This window comes from Hypanus sabinus, chromosome 3 (genome assembly GCF_030144855.1).
Source record: "Hypanus sabinus isolate sHypSab1 chromosome 3, sHypSab1.hap1, whole genome shotgun sequence".
Classification (NCBI taxonomy): Eukaryota; Metazoa; Chordata; class Chondrichthyes; order Myliobatiformes; family Dasyatidae; genus Hypanus; species Hypanus sabinus.
Genome location: NC_082708.1, coordinates 109,326,083 through 109,347,015, shown reverse-complemented (window position 1 = coordinate 109,347,015; position 20,933 = coordinate 109,326,083). Strand labels below are relative to the sequence as shown.

The 20,933-nt window shown below is 42.2% G+C and overlaps 1 protein-coding gene across 1 annotated transcript in view; it reads right to left on the bottom strand.

The window, feature by feature from the left end:
• glrbb (glycine receptor, beta b) overlaps positions 1 to 20,649 on the bottom strand; it is a 132,408-nt gene extending 111,759 nt beyond the window's left edge. Inside the window, exons 1-2 of the mRNA XM_059964931.1 lie at positions 20,347 to 20,649; positions 17,247 to 17,404 (exon numbers count right to left, since the gene is read on the bottom strand). Of these exons, the coding sequence (XP_059820914.1) occupies positions 17,247 to 17,368 (122 nt within the window). The 5' untranslated portion in view covers positions 17,369 to 17,404; positions 20,347 to 20,649. The remainder of the gene's footprint in view (positions 1 to 17,246; positions 17,405 to 20,346) is intronic.
• Positions 20,650 to 20,933: the final 284 nt, after the last annotated feature.

Sequence of the window (20,933 nt, the reverse complement as noted above, 5' to 3'; positions counted from 1 at the left end):
CTCTAGAAATACACACTGCACACAAGGAATTGAAAAGAAAAGGATTAGGTGAGAGAGCGATAAGTAAAAAGTGGTTTGTGCCAGAAAATCCATGTTGCAGCATTGATGAGATTTAACTGTTGCAAACTTAACGAAACACAGCACTACTATCACTGCCATTTCATCAGTTCTTTCCTTTCATACAATCAGTTGGCGCAGCAACTTAAAATGAAACTCAGGGGTTTTGCTTTACTTAATAATAGTGGACCTCACTGATGTGATATTTTCACTTCTCAGTATGTCTTCTTATCAAATGCACACAAGTCAATCAGTGCATTTTTAACTGCACTGCACTTGAGCGCTGTAGCTATCCGGCCACCATTGCCCAAAGGATTCAGGGTTCAAAAATCAAGGAAATTGTCAGTCAACGTGACTTTGATCTCCCTGTAAAGCATTGTCCATATATGAAATCAAAGCTGAGTCTTACAGAATGCCATATATATCAGTGATAACAGCCTTGGAAAACTTGAGCTTTATTGGAAAGAGAAAACATAGGGTCTCAGGTTCCAGACTCTTTGCAGACAGGTACGTTTCTGCTTCCTGCAGCAAGATTACTAACCACCCATGCCCAGTAGTGGAATGCTGCCAGTGATATCACAACTGAAGAACCACGTGATTAAGCATCACAGCTACAAGATGCTGACAAAAGTACTCCTTGGCAGTTGTAGCACAGGCTAAACACTTCAGAACATCTTTGAACACTCTGCAATCAGTCACCCAGTTGGGTTTCCTAATGTCAGTAGAGTGGAAGCCTCTTGAAATATCAAGAGAAGAAACAAACAAGCACAAGGTGCTCATAGTTCTCCTGAGAATGTTTCACAAATGGAAATAATGTTGAAGTTCAATTTATATTAGTACTGGCACAAATGGCTATAACTCTTAAAGCATAGAAATAGACCCTTTATCTCATTGAGTCCATGCTGACCATCAGCACCCACTGAATCCTACTTCCACTTTTTATTCTCAGGAAATCCAATCAAAACTATCTTAAGTACTGTCCTTCATCTACACAGTCAGGTTCATTTCACGCGGCCAATTGGACTCCCACCCCGTACATCATTGGAATGTGGGAGAAAGCTGGAGCATTCAAAGGAAACTCATGCAGTGACACAGGAGAGATGCAATCAATATGTGGGTTCACATGTATGCATGGCCAATTTCATGACGGAATGCTACTTCATCCTGAAATGATCATTGATATAATCTCCTCCAGGTGAAATCAAAATTGGATCACATAGTATTGAAAATTTCCAAGAAAACTTGTCTGCTGGGATAGATAAACCGGTTAAGCAGCTGTGTAAAAATGTGGTCGATGGAGCAGAATGTGGGAGGAGATATCGAGAGACTGACTGAAAGCCATTCAACTTCCTGCTAAATGACAGCTAATGCAAGTACATCAGCAGTTTTCAGCAGTGATGTCGGAGAACAATCGAATATAGATCAGCAAATGATCCCACAGCAGATAAAAGTACACAACCAGATGGAGGTTTACAGTTCATATAACACACGCAAAATGCTGGTGGAACACAGCAGGCCAGGCAGCATCTATAAGGAGAAGCACTGTCGACGTTTTGGACCGAGACCCTTCGTCAGGACTAAAAGTGATACTGAGCTGGAGAAGGGAAAGGATCATGGGATGGGAGGCTTCGGGAGAATGAAAGGGGGAGGGGGGAGCACCAGAGGGAGATGGAGAACAGGCAGAGTGATGAGCAGAGAGAGAGAGAGAAAAAAACAATTAAATATGTCAGGGATGGGGTAAGAAGAGGAGGAGGAGCATTAATAGAAGTTAGAGAAGTCAATGTTCATGCCATCAGGTTGGAGGCTACCCAGCCGGTATATAAGGTGTTGTTCCTCCAACCTGAGTGTGGCTTCATCTTGACAGTAGAGGAGGCCATGGATAGACATATCAGAATGGGAATGGGACGTGGAATTAAAATGATCCTTTCCCTTCTCTAGCTCTGTATCCATTTTGCCAATCACCTTTCCAGCTCTTAGCTTCATCCCACCCCCTCTGGTCTTCTCCTATCATTTTGAATTTCCCCCTCCCCCCACTACTTTCAAATCTCTTATTATCTTTCCTTTCAGTTAGTCCTGACAATGGGTCTCGGCCCGAAATGTCGATAGTGCTTCTCCTTATAGATGCTGCCTGGCCTGCTGTGTTCCACCAGCATTTTGCGTATGTTGTTTGAATTTCCAGCATCTGCAGATTTCCTCATGTTTACTCTTTACAGTTCATATCTTTATTTTTCAGAATCTGAGCATTATTAGCAAAGTCAGCATTTACCGTACATTACTAACTTCCTCAGTGAAGGTATTTTTAGAGTACTTATGTGTGAAGAATAGTAGGACTCAGATCTAGTGATGAGGTAGATTGTTGACATATTGTCAAGTCAAGATGATGTGCAATTTAGGTTGGGGGGTGGGGGGGGGAGTGGTGTGCAGAAGTGGAAACCTGCAGATGATGAGTTCCCATGAGTTGGAAGCCCTTGTCCTTCTTTGAGGAGGTCACAGGTTGGAAGATGGTGTCAAAGCAGCTGAGGCAAGTAATTTACACTTCTTTTAATGGATGACTCGCACTGTAGCACTGTGGGCAGTGTCTTAGGGAATGAAGGCTTAGGGGGCGGATGGGCTACAGATCAAGCAGGCACTTTATGCTGGATGGTGTCCAGTGTCAAGCTGTGCTCACCCACACAAATGAAGAGCATTCTATCATGCTCCTGATTTCTGCCCTATAAGTGGTGTACACTTCCAGGTGTCAGAAAGTAGGCTGCTCATCACAAGATAACCCATTCGCTGACCTCTTCCTGTAGCTACAGAACGAATGTTGCTGATCCAGTGGAAGTTCGAGTGAATGATGACAAAGACACTGAATTTGAATTTAAGTTGGCTTTAATTCTTACATCCTTCATATACATCTAAATGTACAATGTGCAGTTATAGGAATTTATAATAAATATTATGTACAACAGGATAGTCAATACGACATAGAAATACAGTTTTAATTACAGTTTTGAATTAATCAGTCTGATGGCCTGGTGGAAGAAGCTGTCCCGGAGCCTGCTGGTCCTGGCTTTAATACTGCAGTACTGTTTCCCAGATGGTAGCAGCTGGAGTAGTTTGTGATTGGGGTGACTTGGGTCCCCAATGATCCTTTGGGCCCTTTTTACACACCTGGCTTTGTGAATGTACTAGGTAGTGGGAAGTTCACATCTGTAGATGCACTGGGATGTCCTCACCACTCTCTGCAGAATCCCGCCAATGGGGGGGCTTGAAGATGGTCATAACTGGCACCTCTGTGATACAGTTGTCACATGTCCCTATGAGCCCAGGTCTGAAAATCACCCAGTTCTTGCATTGTTCAGGATGAGTTGATTCATTTGCTGAGAAGTTGTGGATTAGAATTGAACTTTATACAGTTATCAATGACTCTCCAATTCCAGCCTTTGGTGGAGAGAAAGCTGTTCGTGAAGCCCACAGAGCTAGAATATTGATGAACTGAGTGATACCTTGGTCTGGGTGAATTGACCTTTCACAATAACCACTGGCTTCTCTATTATTCCAACCACAGTTCAATTCAATTTATTCAAGCTTCCTCGATGTCACACTTGGGTTAACTATTACTTGATGTCATGGGCAGTCATTCTCACCTCAACTCTAAATTTCACCTTCTCGACAAGACCTAGAGCTGATTAGTTCTGTTGAAACTGAAACTGGGCACCAGTGAAAGGTTATTGCTGAGGAAGCAATACTTGATATCATTCTACTGACGGCAAGAGTAGACTGGATGAGAGGTAATGAACAGTGTGAACTTCTCCTGCATTTTTACTAGAGGACATATTTGGGCAATTTATCACATTGTGGAGCAAATGGCAATGTTATAAAAACTGGAACAGTGTGGTTACATGTTCTGGAGGATAGATCTTCAACATTACAGTCAACATGTTAACTTGTTTTTATGGGCTATGTTTTTTTCAATGCTCTAAGCCATTTCTTAACTGAAGACTGGCTTCTGTGATGGCACAGAACATATTGCTTACAGACCCACAACCTCAGCCTGGGCTCTCAGGCAGATTTTCACGATGACTGCACCTGCCCCGCCCTATCCTGGCCTCCTGACAGAGCAGCTTTAGGCAGAGTGAACCTCATTGTCATTGGGAATGCTGAATTCTCAAGAAAACTTCCATAAACTTTGTGTCATACAGAAACATAGCAAACAGAAGGAGGAGTAGACCATTCACCCCTTCTTACCTGCATCACATTCAGTACTATCATGGCTAATCATCTACCTCTTAACCGTATTCCAGCTCACTTCCCATGCCTCTTGATGTTTTCCCAGGAATCAGTCTGATAAACATTTGCTCCATTCTTTCAATGGAAAATATATTATTTCTTAGACAAGCAGACCAAACTGCACATCAAGACGTACAAAAAAGCTGGATGAACTCAGCAGGTCGGGCAGCATCCGTTGAAAGAAGCAGTCAACATTTCAGGTCAAGACTCTTTGTCAGGACTCAACCCAAAACGTTGACTGCTTCTTTCAACGGATGCTGCCCGACCTGCTGAGTTCATCCAGCTTGTTTGTACATGTTGATTTGACCACAGCATCTGCAGTGTACTTTGTGTTTACCAAACTGCACATATTACTTCAGTATGGTCTCAGAAAGGCTCATGGTGATGGGATTAAAGAGGTCATAACTATTTGGTAGGTTAATAACTAAACGAGGGAGAGCAGAAAATTTTCTTTAGGCAGGAGATAAGGATACAGTGGGTCCATAGCTCTGCATGAAAAACAAGGCTTTTTTGATGATATTGTAGCGGTGTGCTACACGCAGCGCTAAAATTACGACACGGAGTCGGTAACTGCAGTCGAAGGAAAAAACTTTATTCGAAATCTTCAGCCTCACTTTTTTACCTCCCTCGTGGCACAGAGGCTCCAAAGCTCTGTGCTCGCAAACCCCCGTAGGCTATCTGATTGTGAGTCGGTTCGGATGTGCCAGGAAATGTGTCGCCACAATATATTAATGACGGCCTCACTTATGATGTATAGGACATAATATCATACACTGCAGATTAAGTTGATATTCAGCAATTTATTAAACAATTAGCAAGATGGTTTTCAGAATTCAAAAGTATATTTACAAAGAGCAAAATAGGCTGATACATGACAGATGAAATTTAAAGCTAAGTGGAAAGCTATTCATTTTACAACAATTTTAAAAGAGAAGTTGAAGTAGAGGGATCTGGGATATCCATTTGTGAACTTTTTTCTACACTGTAGCAATGCTTATATTTCAAAAGACATACTTTAAGGTGCTTTTGGATGTTCTGTTCAAGTTTCTGCATAAACGAGTCTCTTTCGTTTTAGAGATGGTAAGACATTGAGAAACCTTTATTAATAGAAGCACAGAATATATTAAGTGAGGAAATTATACCCTCATAAAATACTATTTAGACCTAATCTGAAATATTATAAATACCATGCCTGGGATCCAGCTATTCACAATCTTCATCAAAAATTTAGCTGAGACCAAATGATATACCAATTTACTAATATGATATACTATTAATAACTCATCAGTCAATAACTCATAGGGGTGATTGATAAATTTGTGGCCTAAGGTTGAAGGAGATGAGTTATACAGCTCTCATTACATGCACATGCAGTTCAACTTTTTAAGTGATTATGCAGAAAGTTTGAAGTTAATAACTCATCAGTCAATAACTCATTGGGGTGATTGATAAGGTCATGGCCTAAGGTAGAAGGAGATGAGTTACTAACTTCAAACTTTCTGCATAATCACTTGAACTGCATGTGCATGTAACGGGAACTGTATAACTCATCTTCTTCTACCTCAGGCCACAAACTTATCAATCACCCCAGCTGCGGACACTCTCTGGAGGTCCAAGATCCGTATGCTCCATGACCACTGGACTAAGTGTGTAAATGTAGGAGGGGACTATGTTGAAAAATAAATGTGCTAGGTTTTCTAAAATTGACTCCTTCTACCCCAGGCCACAAACTTATCAATCACCCCTCGTACTTTTAACTTTGCTGAAAAGACAGATTGTAAGTACAGAGGAGTATGTAAAGGGGCTTTGGTGAGAAGAGGAATGAACAATCTGAGTGAATGAGTCCGAGCAGTCAGCACAATAAACCCACTTCCTCACAATTCAAGTTACCTGGATTCAATCCTGACATGTCTGTGTGGTGTTTGCATTTCCTCCCAATGATCATGTATTTCCTACCACATCCCAAAACCACGTGAGCTGGTTGGACAATGACCACTGTAAATGGCCATCCCTGTGTAAAGAGGTTGATAGGAATAAGGGGGAGAATAAAGATGATGGAAGTAATGGAATATTACTTTAAAAGGGTTGTTGATGGTTTAAAGTTCAAAGTTTAAAGTAAATTTCTTATCAAAGTACATATATGTGACCATATATAACCCTGAGATTCATTGTCTTTTGTCAAGTCAAGTCAAGTCAAGTCAAGTCAAGTCACTTTTTACTGTCATTTCAACCATAACTGCTGGTACAGTACACAGTAAAAATGAGACGATGTTTTTCAGGACCATGGTGCTACATGAAACAGTACAAAAACTACACTGAACTACTTAAAAACAACACAAAAAAAAACTACACTAGACTCCAAACCTACCCAGGACTGCATAAAGTGCACAAAACAGTGCAGGCATTACAATAAATAACAGACAAGACAATAGGCACAGCAGAGGGCAGTAAGTTGGTGTCAGTCAGGCTCTGGGTATTGAGGAGTCTGATGGCTTGGGGGAAGAAACTGTTACATAGTCTGGTTGTGAGAGCCTGAATGCTTTGGCGCCTTTTCCCAGACGGCAGGAGGGAGAAGAGTTTGTATGAGGGGTGCGTGGGGTTCTTCATAATCTTGTTTGCTTTGCAGATGCAGTGTGTAGTGTAAATGTCCGTAATGTCGGGAAGAGAGACCCCGATGATCTTCTCAGCTGACCTCACTATTCGCTGCAGGGTCTTGCAATCCCAGATGGTGCAATTTCTGAACCAGGCAGTGATACAGCTGCTCAGGATACTCTCAAATCAACCCCTGTAGAATGTGATGAGGATGGGGGGTGGGAGATGGACTTTCCTCAGCCTTCGCAGAAAGTAGAGACGCTGCTGAGCTTTCTTGGCTATGGAGCTGGTGCTGAGGGACCAGGTGAGATTCTCCACCAGGTGAATACCAAGAAATTTGGTGCTCTTAACGATCTCTACCGAGGAGCCGTCGATGTTCAGCAGGGAGTGATCGCTCCGTGCCCTCCTGAAGTCAACAACCATCTCTTTTGTTTTGTTCACATTCAGAGACAGGTTGTTGGCTCTGCACCAGTCCGTTAACCGCTGCACCTCCTCTCTGTAAGCTGACTCATCGTTCTTGCTGATGAGACACACCATGCATACTCAATAAATACATGGAATATTAACCACATCAGAATTAATGAAAGACTGCACCAACCTGGCCATTCAACCAGTTTGCAAAAGAAAACAAAACTGTCCAAAATCAAAAAGAAATAATTAATAAATAAATAGATAAATAAGCAAGCAAGCAAGCAATAAATATCAAGAACATGAGTTGAAGAGTGTAAAGAAGTGAATCCATGGGTAGTGAGAACAGTTAAATCACTGGGTGGGGTGATAAGTTATCCCCCTTGGTTCAAGAGCCTGATGATTGAGGGGTAATAACTGTTCCTGAATCTGATGCGTGAGAGTCATGATGCTCCTGCACCTTCTTCCTGATTGCAGCAGCAAGAAAAGAGCATGTATTGGATGGTGTGGGATCATGATGATGGATGCTGCTTTCCTGCGACAGCGTTTTGAGTAGATGCGCTCAGTGGAAGGGAGGGCTTTTCTTGTGATGGACTGGGCCGTATCCACATTTTGTAGGATTTTCCATTCAAGGGCATTGGTGTTTCCATACCAGGTTGTAACACAGCCAGTCATTATATTCTCCACCACACATCTATAGAAGTTTGTCAAAGATTTAGATGTCATGCCGAATCTTCATAAACTCCTAAGGAAGTAGAATCTTTATAATTGCACTTACATGCTGGTCCCAGGACAGGTCCTCTGAAATAATAAAACCAAAGAATTTAAAGTTGCTGACCCTCTCCACCTCTGATGTTGCCTCAGTCAGAGAAAGGACTTATTTATATACTCTTTGACTGTATGACTCAAACAGACAGAATATAATGTAGAAAAATGTAAGTCTATCCACTTTGGTGAACTTAAAACTAAAACAAGACTATTTGTTACGTGATGAGAAATTGTTATTTTTTTAGTGGTAACTGGAAATGCTTGTACACAGTTACTGTAGCCCAACATGCAGGTGCAACAGAAGAAAAGGGAGAAAGTGGTATGTCCGCTTTTATAACACGAGGGTTTAATTGTAGGAGTAGAGAAGTCTGGTTGTAATTGTATGCTGCCTGCTTGAGAGCACACTTAAGAGCATTATGTGCTGCAGGGTGTACTTGTCATTGAGGGAGCCTTAGAATGATTCACTAAACTGGTCTGCCAAAAGGAGAATGAGTATACTGACAGCGTTCCCTTTCGAATTGGGAGAAAATAAGATAGATCTCTTAGAAACTTACAAAATTGTTACAGGATTTGATAGGCTGTGTGCAGGGAGGATTGTTCCTCTGAATCAGAAGTTATTTTCTTTCTCATTTAACCGACACCACCAGTACTTCTGCCGTTTGATCTCTCCTTGCCTCCACACCTATCATACACCTTGGTTCTTCTCTACCTTTTACAACTTAAGGTGTTCACAGTTCTGAAGAACCATTAATTCTGTTTCTCTCTCCACAAATACCAACTGACCTGCTGAGTATTTCTATTTTTTCCCTGCTTTTATTAGCAGAGCGGCACTGAGGCAGAAGGGATTTAGTTATGTGATACAGATTTATAACACATGGACAAAGGTCTCTGGCAAATCCTCCGGATGAAAAAGGCCATTCGCTTCATAGCCACACAGAAGAATTCCAGTCATTGAAGATAACTCCCATACTTCTGTTTACTTTCATACAGTCCAATAATTGTGTTCCTTGTGTAGGTTCTCCAACACTGACATTTAGTTAAGCCAAGTAAGCTTTTTAACATATAATTCATACCTTCGATAAAGAAAACAATATATCTAACAAAACTAGCTGATAAAAACAATCAAACCATGGATGACACTGAGTCAGTTTACAGCAGTGAGACAGGACACCTGCTTGGGCAGTGCCTTAACAACAACCTCTCAATGAATGCCAGTTAAGCTACAGAACACATCATTTGACTGAAGGAAGAGGAATGAGGGCAATCATGCACCAGTTCACATTGGTGGATCAGCAGTGGAGAGGGTCAGCAGCTTTAAACCAGGGCATTAAAATATTGTCTGACCTGCCTTTGAACCAGCACATAGACTGCATCTAATCATAAAGAAGATGCACCAGCATCTGTACTTTCTTAGAAGGTGAAAGAGGTTCAGCATATCAACAAACACTAATGAAATTCTACTGATGTAATTTTGAAAATATCCTGACTAGTTGCATCTAGGTCTGGTATAGTAATTCAAATGCACAAGAATATAAGAATTTTCAGGGGGAAATGCGCTCACTTCAATACATCATGGACATGTTTCTTCCCAACGTCAAAATTATCAACATGAGGTTCTACTTACAAAAAGCAAAATTTATCATCAAATCACCCCACTATCTGGACCATGCCATCTTCTCACAGCTACCACTGGGCAGGAAATACAGAAGCCTCTAGTCTCACCCCACCAGCCTCAAGAACGGCTACCTCCCTTCACCCATTCAGTCCTAATTACAACCTCAGCGCAGTAACACCATGATGATTTTACACTACAATGAAATTTGGGGGTTTTGTGCTAATTGTGTTCTTTCTTGTCCAATTTTTATAATTTATCTTTTTTCTTCTGATGTTGCTCCTTTCATGCTATGTGCCTGTACTACTGTAAGTTCTTCATTGCAGCTATACGTACACGTATTTGTGCACATGGCAATAAAGTTGACTCAGTAACTTACACCACAATACAATACAATACCAATACAGCAAAACTGTGATTATCCACTATCTATTTAAAATCCCAATAGTTTGGCATCTGGCTCACAAAGTAACATTTGCTGTATTCCCTTTCCACTCAGTAGGAATCTGGCTCTCAAATTCCCTTTCAACTTACCTGGTTCACTGGAAAATTTATAATTGTGCTATGTAACATTATTTTAAAAACTGAATTCAATGAGCTTTGATGTATTTTGCAGAAATATCAACCAGCAATCCAGAGAATCAGCCAGCCTAGCACCTCCAAGGTTCCGAGGTGCCTGAATATCAGAATTTTAATGTACATACAGTTTGGAAAGGTACATATATCCCAAATGCCACACTGTTTTCATTTCAAAAAGGATAATAATCATGAAGCAACGATATCCACATATTTTAAATTATTTCATGTATATGAAATATAAAATTATACAAGTTCCTAATTGTTTACAATGTGTATATACCTGGTAAACTCATAAATTTATTTAAACATATATCTATTTGTTTTTAATCCTCTCAACTACAACCCAATCATTATAATCTAAATCTAACAATGTAGCAGTATGCACTCTTGGTATCAATAGATCCACTAATTAATATGTCTAACAGGCTTCATATTACACATTAGAAAAACCTCACATTCTGTGCAAAAGCATTACAGTCATGGTTAAACAGACCTAAATGAATTGTAAAACCCAAATTTAACACTGACCAATGAACCTATCAAATACAACAGTAATAGTAATTATGATTTATCCAAAATTTTCACAAGCATCACAAGCCTAGCAATTTCTAACATAAATAAATTGGAATTACTAAGAAAAGGGGAGGCACAGTAGTATGGTCCACATGGTAGTGTAGTGGTTAGTGTATTGCTATAGCAGCACCAGCAACCCCAAGTTCAAATCTACCACTGTGTACAAGAAGATTGTAGGTTCTCACTCATGGCTACATGGGATTCCTCCAAGTGCTCCTCTCACATTGAAAAAGCATACAGGTTAATTGGTTGCGTGGATATAATTGGCGACGCAAGCGTTTTTGGCCAGTAAGGTCTGTTACCATGCTGTATCTCTGAACATTTTTCTTCACATGTTCTCTGTTTCATATTGCAACTCCCACTTCAGTGCCCTTGTCCTCGCACTTGATTTTTCACAACCAATGTTAACATTTCCAGGTCTGAGGTAACATAAGACCATAAGATATCTGAACAGAAGCAGGCCATTCTGCCCAGCAAGTCTACTTCGCCATTCAATCATGGCTGATCCAATTCTTCCAGTCATCCCAACTCCCCTGCCTCCCCCCCCCCCCCATACTCTCTGATGCCCTGGCTAATCAAGAACCTATCTATCTCTGCCTTAAATGCACCCAATGGCTTGGCCTCCACAGCCACACGTGGCAACAAATTCCACAGATTTACCACCCTCTGACTAAAGTAATTTCTCTGCATCTCTGTTCTAAATGGACATCCTTCAATCCTGGTCATACCCTCTTGTCCTAGACTCCTCTACCATGAGAAATAACTTTGCCAAAACTAATCTGTTCAGGCCTTTTAACATTCGGAATATTTCTATGAGATCCTCCCCCTCATTCTCCTGAACTCCAGGGCCCAAAAGCTACCAGATGTTTCTCATACGGTAATCCTTTCATTCCTGGAATTATTCTCATGAATCTTATCTGAACCCTCTCCAACGTCAGTATATCCTTTCTAAAATAAAGAGCCCAAAACTGCACACAATACTCCAAGTAACATCATGTATAAGATCTTCAAACTCCAAAACCCAAGGTAATCTAAATCTGTTCAGGCTATCTGACTACAGGATAAAGAGCGGAAGCCCATAGACAGCATACCTTCTTCCAAGGACTACAAAGTCTTGTCCACCACAGCTGCAACATCAACATGGTTTGTTTCTTTGCCTTGCTCTTAGATTCTCATTTCCCTTGACTCAAATTGCTCATTGTTACTCTAGGGCATCTTCTCTATGTTGCAAATTCTGACACTCTTGAAGCCCTGAAACCTCTCCATTCCACTTAGCGTCCAAAGACTATCCATAGGTACTGCCACACTGCTATTGCACTGCAATATTTGCTTCATTTTGTCTACTTCAAAGCACTCAAATAATCAGCACTCTAAACTCTCCTGATTTTCAAAACAATTTCACTCTAAGGTTCTTCATTAATAGATTCCTCATCTTAACTTTACGCCTGGGAATATCACATTTCCAGGCAGGTGGACAGCTGGAGTTGCTTTGTTGGGAAAAAACCTCAGAAAGAACTGACACAGGATCAGTAAATGTAAAATCTTTGTGGGTAGAGTTGAAACTGCAAGGATAAAAAAGATCCTGGTGGGAGTTATATACATAGAGGCCTCCAAACAGTAGCCAGAGGGAGATAGAAAAGGCATATAAAAAGGACAATGTTACAATGGGGATTTCAATAAGCAGATAGTTGGTGCTGGATCTCAAAAGAAAGAATTTATAGAATACCTATGAGATGGCTTTTTAGAGCAGCTTCTGGTTTAGCCTACTAGGGAAAATGCAATTCTGGATTGAGTGTTGTGTTATGAACCAGATCTAAGGCACTTAAATTACAGGAACCCTTAGAAGCAATAATCATATGATAGAACTCACTCTGCAGTTTGAGTGGGAGAAGCCAAAATCAAATATACAGGTATTGCAATGGGTAAACAGAGCTACAGAAGCATGAGAGAGGAGTTGGCCAAAGCTGGTTGGAAGTTGGTGATGACAGTAATTCTCTCCTACTTCTTATGGTCCATCTACCTTTGCTGACCTTGGTTCATACTATTGAATTTTCCAGCAATCCTTTGTGCACGCTATCAGTATATGCATCGAGCCAACTTCTCACTTCTCTGTTCTTAGGAAAATTGTGTTGCTTTCTCTTACGTTACAGTCGTAGTGCTCGTTGCAACTTGAGCAAAGCGCAGCAATATTTTGCTGCCTGCTTGCATTCGGCCTTGCCTGGGAAATTGGACTGTTGAGTCAACTGACTGAAGACCAGTATTCATTTTGTATTTAGTTATTCCTTTCAGCCACAGTGTTGGGCTTTGTTTTCCATTTGAGAGTTTTAGTTAACAGCCCTGTTTGGCCTAGCGTTTATTGTTTACTTTTCCCTCTAACTCATTAAAGTCTGTGAACTAGCGAACCGTTTCAATGTCTCTTGCTCCACACTTGGACCATATTGGAACACAGTGACACCTAGCTGTTCTCCCTTCTTCCGACAACCTCTCCTCAGACTCAATCATACTGCTACCAGACTTACTTCCATGCAGACAGTCAACCATCCTCACCACGCTTGGAGGGTAATGAGAAGAGGACATACCCTGGATGATGAGGGTCCTTAGTATGGATGCTGCTTTCCTGATTCTGCCTGTTGAAGATGTCCTCAGTGATGGAGAGAGTTGTGTCTGCAGTGCTGCTGGCTGTGCCTACAACCTTGTGATCCTGTATATTAGTGCCTCTATACCAGGCTGGGATGCAACCAGTCAGATTGCTCTCCATTGTACACCTATAGAAGTCTAAGAGTCCTTGGTTACACACCAAATCTCCTCAAATTCCTCATGAAATAAAGCCGCTGCTGTGCTTTCTTTATGATTGCGTCGATGTGTTAGGCCCAGGTTAGAACCTCTGAGATGGCGACACTTAGGAACGAAGCTGCTCGCTCTTCCCACTGCTGACCCCTCAATGCAGACTGGTGTGTGTTCTCCTGATTTCCCCTTCCTAAAGTCCACAATCAATTCCTTGGTTTTGTTGACATTGAGTAGGAGGTTGTTCTGACATCACTCAACCAGCCGATCTCTCATTCCAGTATGCCTCCTCATCACCATCTGAGATTTTACCAACAATAGTGGTGTTATCAGTGAACTTATAGATTTCATTTGAACTATGCTTACCCATGCAGTAATGACCAGAGAGAAGAGAGCAGTGGGATAAACATACATCTTTGAGGTCTACCTGTGTTGCTTGTCAGTGCGGAGATGTTATTAACACTATGGATAAGTTACAGACCATATCATCATTAATTTCCACTCACAGACCTCTATATTATTGCTCATTAATGCAAATTTCTAATCAGCCAATTATATTGCGGCAGCTGAATGCATAAAATCATGTATTCATAGTCAAGAGGTTCAGTTGTTGTTCAGACCAAACATCAGAATATGGAAGAAATGTGAACTAAGTGACCATGGAATAATTGTTGGTACCAGACCAACAATACAGTATCTCAGAAACTGATGATATCCTGGGATTCCCACATACAACAGTCCAGAGTTTACAGAAAAAGGTGCATAAAAACAAGAAACATCTAGTGAGCAGTAGTTCTGCGGGCAACAACACCTTATTTATGAGAAATGTCATCTTCAAATTGGAATGAATACGCCACAGTTATCACCAACTTCTACATGACCTGTGTGGATGAGTGTGTCCATTCTAGAACCTACTGGACATAACCAAACTAAAAGCTGTGGATGAACCAGGAGATTCGTAGACTGCTGAGGGATGAAGTCTTTGCTTAGGCGTTAGTTGGTTCCTGCCATGACCAACATCTCAAGGCACTTCATCACAATCAGGTCCTGAAGCCTTGCAAAGGTTCACTCTTGGAAGATGTTTTGACATCAGCCTCTCAGACAGAGATCACAGGGTCACCGGATGCTGCATCTGATTCTGTCTCTAATATCATTTGGAATTGTTTTCTTGCCCTTAAAACAGCCTTCCGTTGGTCACACCTGGTCTTCTTGTATAGTTCTGGATCAACAGCCTTGAATACCACAAACCTAGCCCTCAGCAGCTACAAGTCTCCTGGTTCATCCACAGCTTTTGATTTGGATATGTCTGGTATGTTCTCAAAGGCACACACTCATCCACACAGTTCTCGATAAAGTTGATGACAACTGTGGCATACATACTCATTCAGATTCAATAGCACTCTGTAGGAAGTTGGGGAGGGACAGGTCATTATTGGAATTGAATGTACAAGGGAAATGAAACTTTACCAAAGCTTTCTTTCACACTGGCATGAATGGAAGTGTTCCACAAAGCAATCACCTAATTGCTGCCTGATTATCACCAATCACAACCACTAACCTTTCAAGTGTGGATAAGACTGCTTCATGGGGACATGAACACAGTAGGTTAAATTGAAAGTAAAAAGAAAAGTTTGGGCCCCTGAATGGTACAAGAGGAGTAGTTAAAAGACCTTTTACACACACACGGGAAAGCCTGTCCAAGTTTGGAGAAACTATTGAAGAATCTGGATTTGGTTATTCTGTAGTTGCAGCACACAAAACAACAGTGTTAGGCACAAAAAATATCAATAGAGCCAGTTTCATGCTAGATATAATGTCATCTCACCATGGTGTACTGTAATTTCTATGCATAGTATAGTTGAAGACAGAATTGACTAGATCCTGCCAACCAACTCAGAGTCCTAGTCTCAAAGAGAAAGCACTCCATATTGTTAGAGCTATAATGAGCTGGAAACCTAAGAAATTCAACATCAGGCATCCATTTTTATGTTGCATATCCAGTGATGATCTCGGAATATTATACAGGCATAGCTTCACAAAGTTGTAACTGTTGCTTAAATTGACAAGGATCCATAATCAAAGAAGAACACTGATAATAGCTATGCAATCATTTTAAAATAGCATGGCAATTTTGAAAAAGGATTCTGTACATATTCTCCTTCTATCCACAGGGACTTTAGTGTTAAGACGAATAAGACTAACACCACAGCCCACCTCAAACTTTCAGAAGTCCCACTGCATTGTCCAAAGTACAACCTGGGGAAATTCCTGAAGTGCAATTATTTCAAATGAAATGTTAAATCAAACTTTGCTATCCAGTGTGTATTTAAAAGATCCAGTAACACTATACCAAAGTAGAACATGGAAACTCACCAGTATCATTTATCCTTCAATGATTATCAATCAAGCATGCTGTAATTTTTTATCATTATCACTTCACGGGGGGATTTTACCATCAACACACTCGCTGCTGCATTTTTTACTTGATCATGGCGATTACATTTCAAAAACACTCCACTGACTATAAAGTTCTGGATCAGCAGAGTAAAGAAGCATCTCTACCCCTAATTCTCCATCAGTTTAAAATAAAGAATAACTTTCCAGCAAACAGTCTGTAGTTCTACAATCTTATGAGCTATCTCAATCAGTAGTAATATTATTATAATGGTTATATATTCAAGGATAAAAAAGGTACACATTGCACAGGTAAGAAATTCAAAAGCACAAATGATAGGCACATATCCCAACAATAGGCAGAATCTAGCCATTGTATTGAAGAACGTTGCATTTGAAACAACACGATTCCAAGATTTCTGTCTAGCTGGGGTTATTTTACCCAAGGAATAATCTCTGATATGACAGAAATATAAAATAAATTTAGCTGTGGCTGATTATTGGGTTAAATATTAAGGAGCTGCAATCCCCCATTGAATTTCAACTCTCAAGGATACATATCAGGATTTTGAACATTGTATTTAGTAAGACAAAATAAATTTTTCATCTACCAAGAAATGTAGAAATGACCAAACTGTGTGCTAGGTGGGAAAAAAGAAATCAGAAAATGAAATTTGTAAAATCTATATTATCGTATCCTACATTGTATACTGTTTGAGCTTGATTCCAAACTACGCTTCTAACGGGTATGAAATTATTTTACTGACTGCAAAAATGTTGGCTATCATGGCTGCCGCATTTATCAAGGTGGGAAAGGCATGCCAGAATGAAGATGTTTGCTTTGTCATTTATAACTCCCTTTAAAGGGGAGCTATAACATTTTCTTGAATATCTGTATTACCTCATGCAAAAGCATAGGGCAATATCAAGGGATTAAACTTTTGAGTTTGTTTTATTGTTGCTGAGCTTGGCTAAGAATTCATACCACTCGAGTGCTAAGATGGATCTATAAGCAAGTGAGTGCACAGTAATTAGTAAAACAACATGGCTTTGTGATTGGCCAGTATTTTTGCCATTCTTTTTTCTCATTATATGGCAGATCTGTCTACACTATGAAAGACATAACCACAATCTATTTTCTTTGGAAACATGTTGAAATTCACAAGTTTACATTTTAATACATCATGAAATAAAAGGAATAACATACGATGGACAGGGATACTGCTTCTTCTTTCCCTTTCCTTTCTTTGTGGTTGCTTCACCGGACAAACTCCGTTCAATACCAAAGCAGAAGATGACAAAGAGAAGGAACGCCTTGATCAGCTCCATTCTCAAAATGACTGCTCTCTCCCACACAAAGCTAATCTGGAATAGGAAAATTGTCAGCAAATGTCAAATTATTCTACAAACTCTATTTTACAAGTGACAAAATAGTAATAAAACTAAATACACTTCATCATACGTGTTTAGGTGCCCAAATCAGAGAAAGGGTAACAAGAACAATACTTCAACGCCAGAGTCAATATTAAGCCTCGCACAGTAGATCTGTATTGCTATCACTTCTTCGCATCCTGAGAGAGGAATAGCAACAACATTAAGAGGTGTCCTGACAGGTAATGGAATGAACAAGGATAAGAGGGAACTAATGCAAGCAAGTAGGATTAGTATAGATAGGCGTGGTGGAGTGGGCCAAAGGGCTCTACAACATTTCACCATTACTAAACACTGGCCCTACATCTTCAAGATGGTGCTACTGGTGAAACTGCTACCTAGCAACACCACTGACCCCTGTTTAACCTTTAACCTTTAGAGTTGATCATGTGGAGTTTGCACCTTCTTTCTTTAACCCTGGGTATTTCCTCTCACATCCCTCTGGTTTGGAAGGCTAATTGGCCTGTGTGTGTGTGTGTGTGTGTGTATGTGTGTGTGTGTGTGTGTGTGTGTGTGTGTGTGTGTGTGTGTGTGTGTGTGTGTGTGTGTGTGTGTGTGTGTGTGTGTGTGTGTGTGTGTGTGTGTGTGTGTGTGTGTATAACTGTTAGAATCAGAATAACGCAGATGAGAATGGATGTCTCATGGCCCCACGTCCACTCAGTGGCTCGAAGGTGGCTGGTGTTGAGATTATTGAAAATTTATGAGAACACCTTTCTGTTCAAATTTTCAAAGATTTCAACCCACCAAATATAAGTTCTGAATAAATCATTACAGATTCAGAATGATAAACACATGTAAATATGAACAAAAGAAAATCTGCTGCTGCCGGACATGTAAATATGAAGTTGTTTTGCTAAAGAGGCATAGATTATATTTAATACTGCAGATAAATGTAACTGCATCCTTTCAAATATTATATACATTAAACAAAAAATCCAAATATTAAACCTCATCCTGTCATAGTCCCGGGGGTAGTTCCTGCACAACACGATCCCTTTCCAATCTGCAGTCTGTGGGGACTGAGACCATCACAATACTGTCCCAGGGCTGCCTGTTGTCTTTGGGGACTGAGACCAGCAGAACACTATCCCAGCGCAGCCCGCAGTCTGTGGGGAGTGAGACCAGCAGAACACTTTCCCAGCGCAGCCCGCAGTCTGTGGGGACTGAGACCATCACAATACTGTCCCAGGGCTGCCTGTTGTCTTTGGGGACTGAGACCAGCAGAACACTGTCCCAGCGCAGCCCGCAGTCTGTGGGGACTGAGACCAGCAGAACACTGTCCCAGCGCAGCCCGCAGTCTGTGGGGAGTGAGACCAGCAGAACACTGTCCCAGCGCAGCCCGCAGTCTGTGGGGAGTGAGACCATCACAATACTGTCCCAGGGCTGCCTGTTGTCTTTGGGGAGTGAGACCAGCAGAACACTGTCCCAGCGCAGCCCGCAGTCTGTGGGGAGTGAGACCAGCAGAACACTGTCCCAGCGCAGCCCGCAGTCTGTGGGGAGTGAGACCAGCAGAACACTGTCCCAGCGCAGCCCGCAGTCTGTGGGGACTGAGACCAGTAGAACACTGTCCCAGCGCAGCCCGCAGTCTGTGGGGACTGAGACCAGTAGAACACTGTCCCAGCGCAGCCCGCAGTCTGTGGGGAGTGAGACCAGCAGAACACTGTCCCAGCGCAGCCCGCAGTCTGTGGGGAGTGAGACCAGCAGAACACTGTCCCAGCGCAGCCCGCAGTCTGTGGGGACTGAGACCAGCAGAACACTGTCCCAGCGCAGCCCGCAGTCTGTGGGGAGTGAGACCAGCAGAACACTATCCCAGCGCAGCCCGCAGTCTGTGGGGACTGAGACCATCACAATACTGTCCCAGGGCTGCCTGTTGTCTTTGGGGAGTGAGACCAGCAGAACACTGTCCCAGAACTGTCCACAGTCTGTGTGGACTGAGACCAGTAGAACACTATCTCAGGACTGCCCGCAGTCTGTGGGGACTGAGACCAGTAGAACACTATCCCAGGACTGCCCGCAGTCTGTGGGGTCTGAGACCAGTAGAACACTATCCCAGGACTGCCCGCAGTCTGTGGGGTCTGAGACCAGTAGAACACTATCCCAGGACTGCCCGCAGTCTGTGGGGACTGAGACCAGTAGAACACTGTCCCAGGACTGCCCGCAGTCTGTGGGGAGTGAGACCAGTAGAACACTGTCCCAGGACTGCCCGCAGTCTGTGGGGAGTGAGACCAGTAGAACACTATCCCAGGACTGCCCGCAGTCTGTGGGGACTGAGACCAGTAGAACACTATCCCAGCGCAGCCCGCAGTCTGTGGGGACTGAGACCATCACAATACTGTCCCAGGGCTGCCTGTTGTCTTTGGGGAGTGAGACCAGCAGAACACTGTCCCAGAACTGTCCACAGTCTGTGTGGACTGAGACCAGTAGAACACTATCCCAGGACTGCCCGCAGTCTGTGGGGACTGAGACCAGTAGAACACTATCCCAGGACTGCCCGCAGTCTGTGGGGTCTGAGACCAGTAGAACACTATCCCAGGGCTGCCCGCAGTCTGTGGGGACTGAGACCAGTAGAACACTGTCCCAGGACTGCCCGCAGTCTGTGTGGACTGAGACCAGTAGAACACTATCCCAGGGCTGCCCGCAGTCCGTGGGGACTAGAACCATCAAAACACTGTCCCAGCCTGCAGTCTGTGGGGAGTGAGACAGCACAATACTGTCCCACCACCGCCTGCAATCTATGGGGACCAAGACCAGCACAAACCTATTTAACAGCAAGAGCTATGGCGCCTTGGACAGCTCCTCTCACTGCTCAGAGCGCAGTCACCTCTGTGCGGCTGAATTTCGAAACAATATACTTATTTACGATTGTCTCTACTTACCCTGCATGTCGGCGTAATTTTATTTTAAGTAGGTTTCGTTGGAGATCCCGGATCGTGCCTTGTGCTGGATGAGGAGCGCTAGCCCTTCGCAGCTCTGGCGCCGTCGCCAAGACAGCTCCTGACAGCTCACCGCGCCGCCGTCAGTCTTCCCCGCTGTGCCTTAGCCACATCTGCCACAATTGTTATTATTTTGTTAAAAGGTATTTTGTAGATGATACTGTCCCCCAAGATGGAGGAGCGCTGTCTGCACTGACTACATGCGCAGTGGGGACGTTACTAAATTGTGAGGGGGGTGATCCTTCATTAACCATTCCTTTACATTACCTTTAGTCAAAGGGTTTTGAAAATTATATTCAAGTACATAAAACCGACAGAAATGTTGTCAAATGCTGATCAACGGCTTCGAAATGCTTAATGCTATGCAGCGTTGCCCTTGGGACGTTTTATAATTATTATTCCTTTTGCATAAATTCTTGACGCTAGAAGCTAAGTCGACACTAACATTATTCATGATGTGTGAAGTCGGGAATGTATGATCCCTCGCACCACATAACACAGATAATATTGTCAGTATTATTAAAATATTG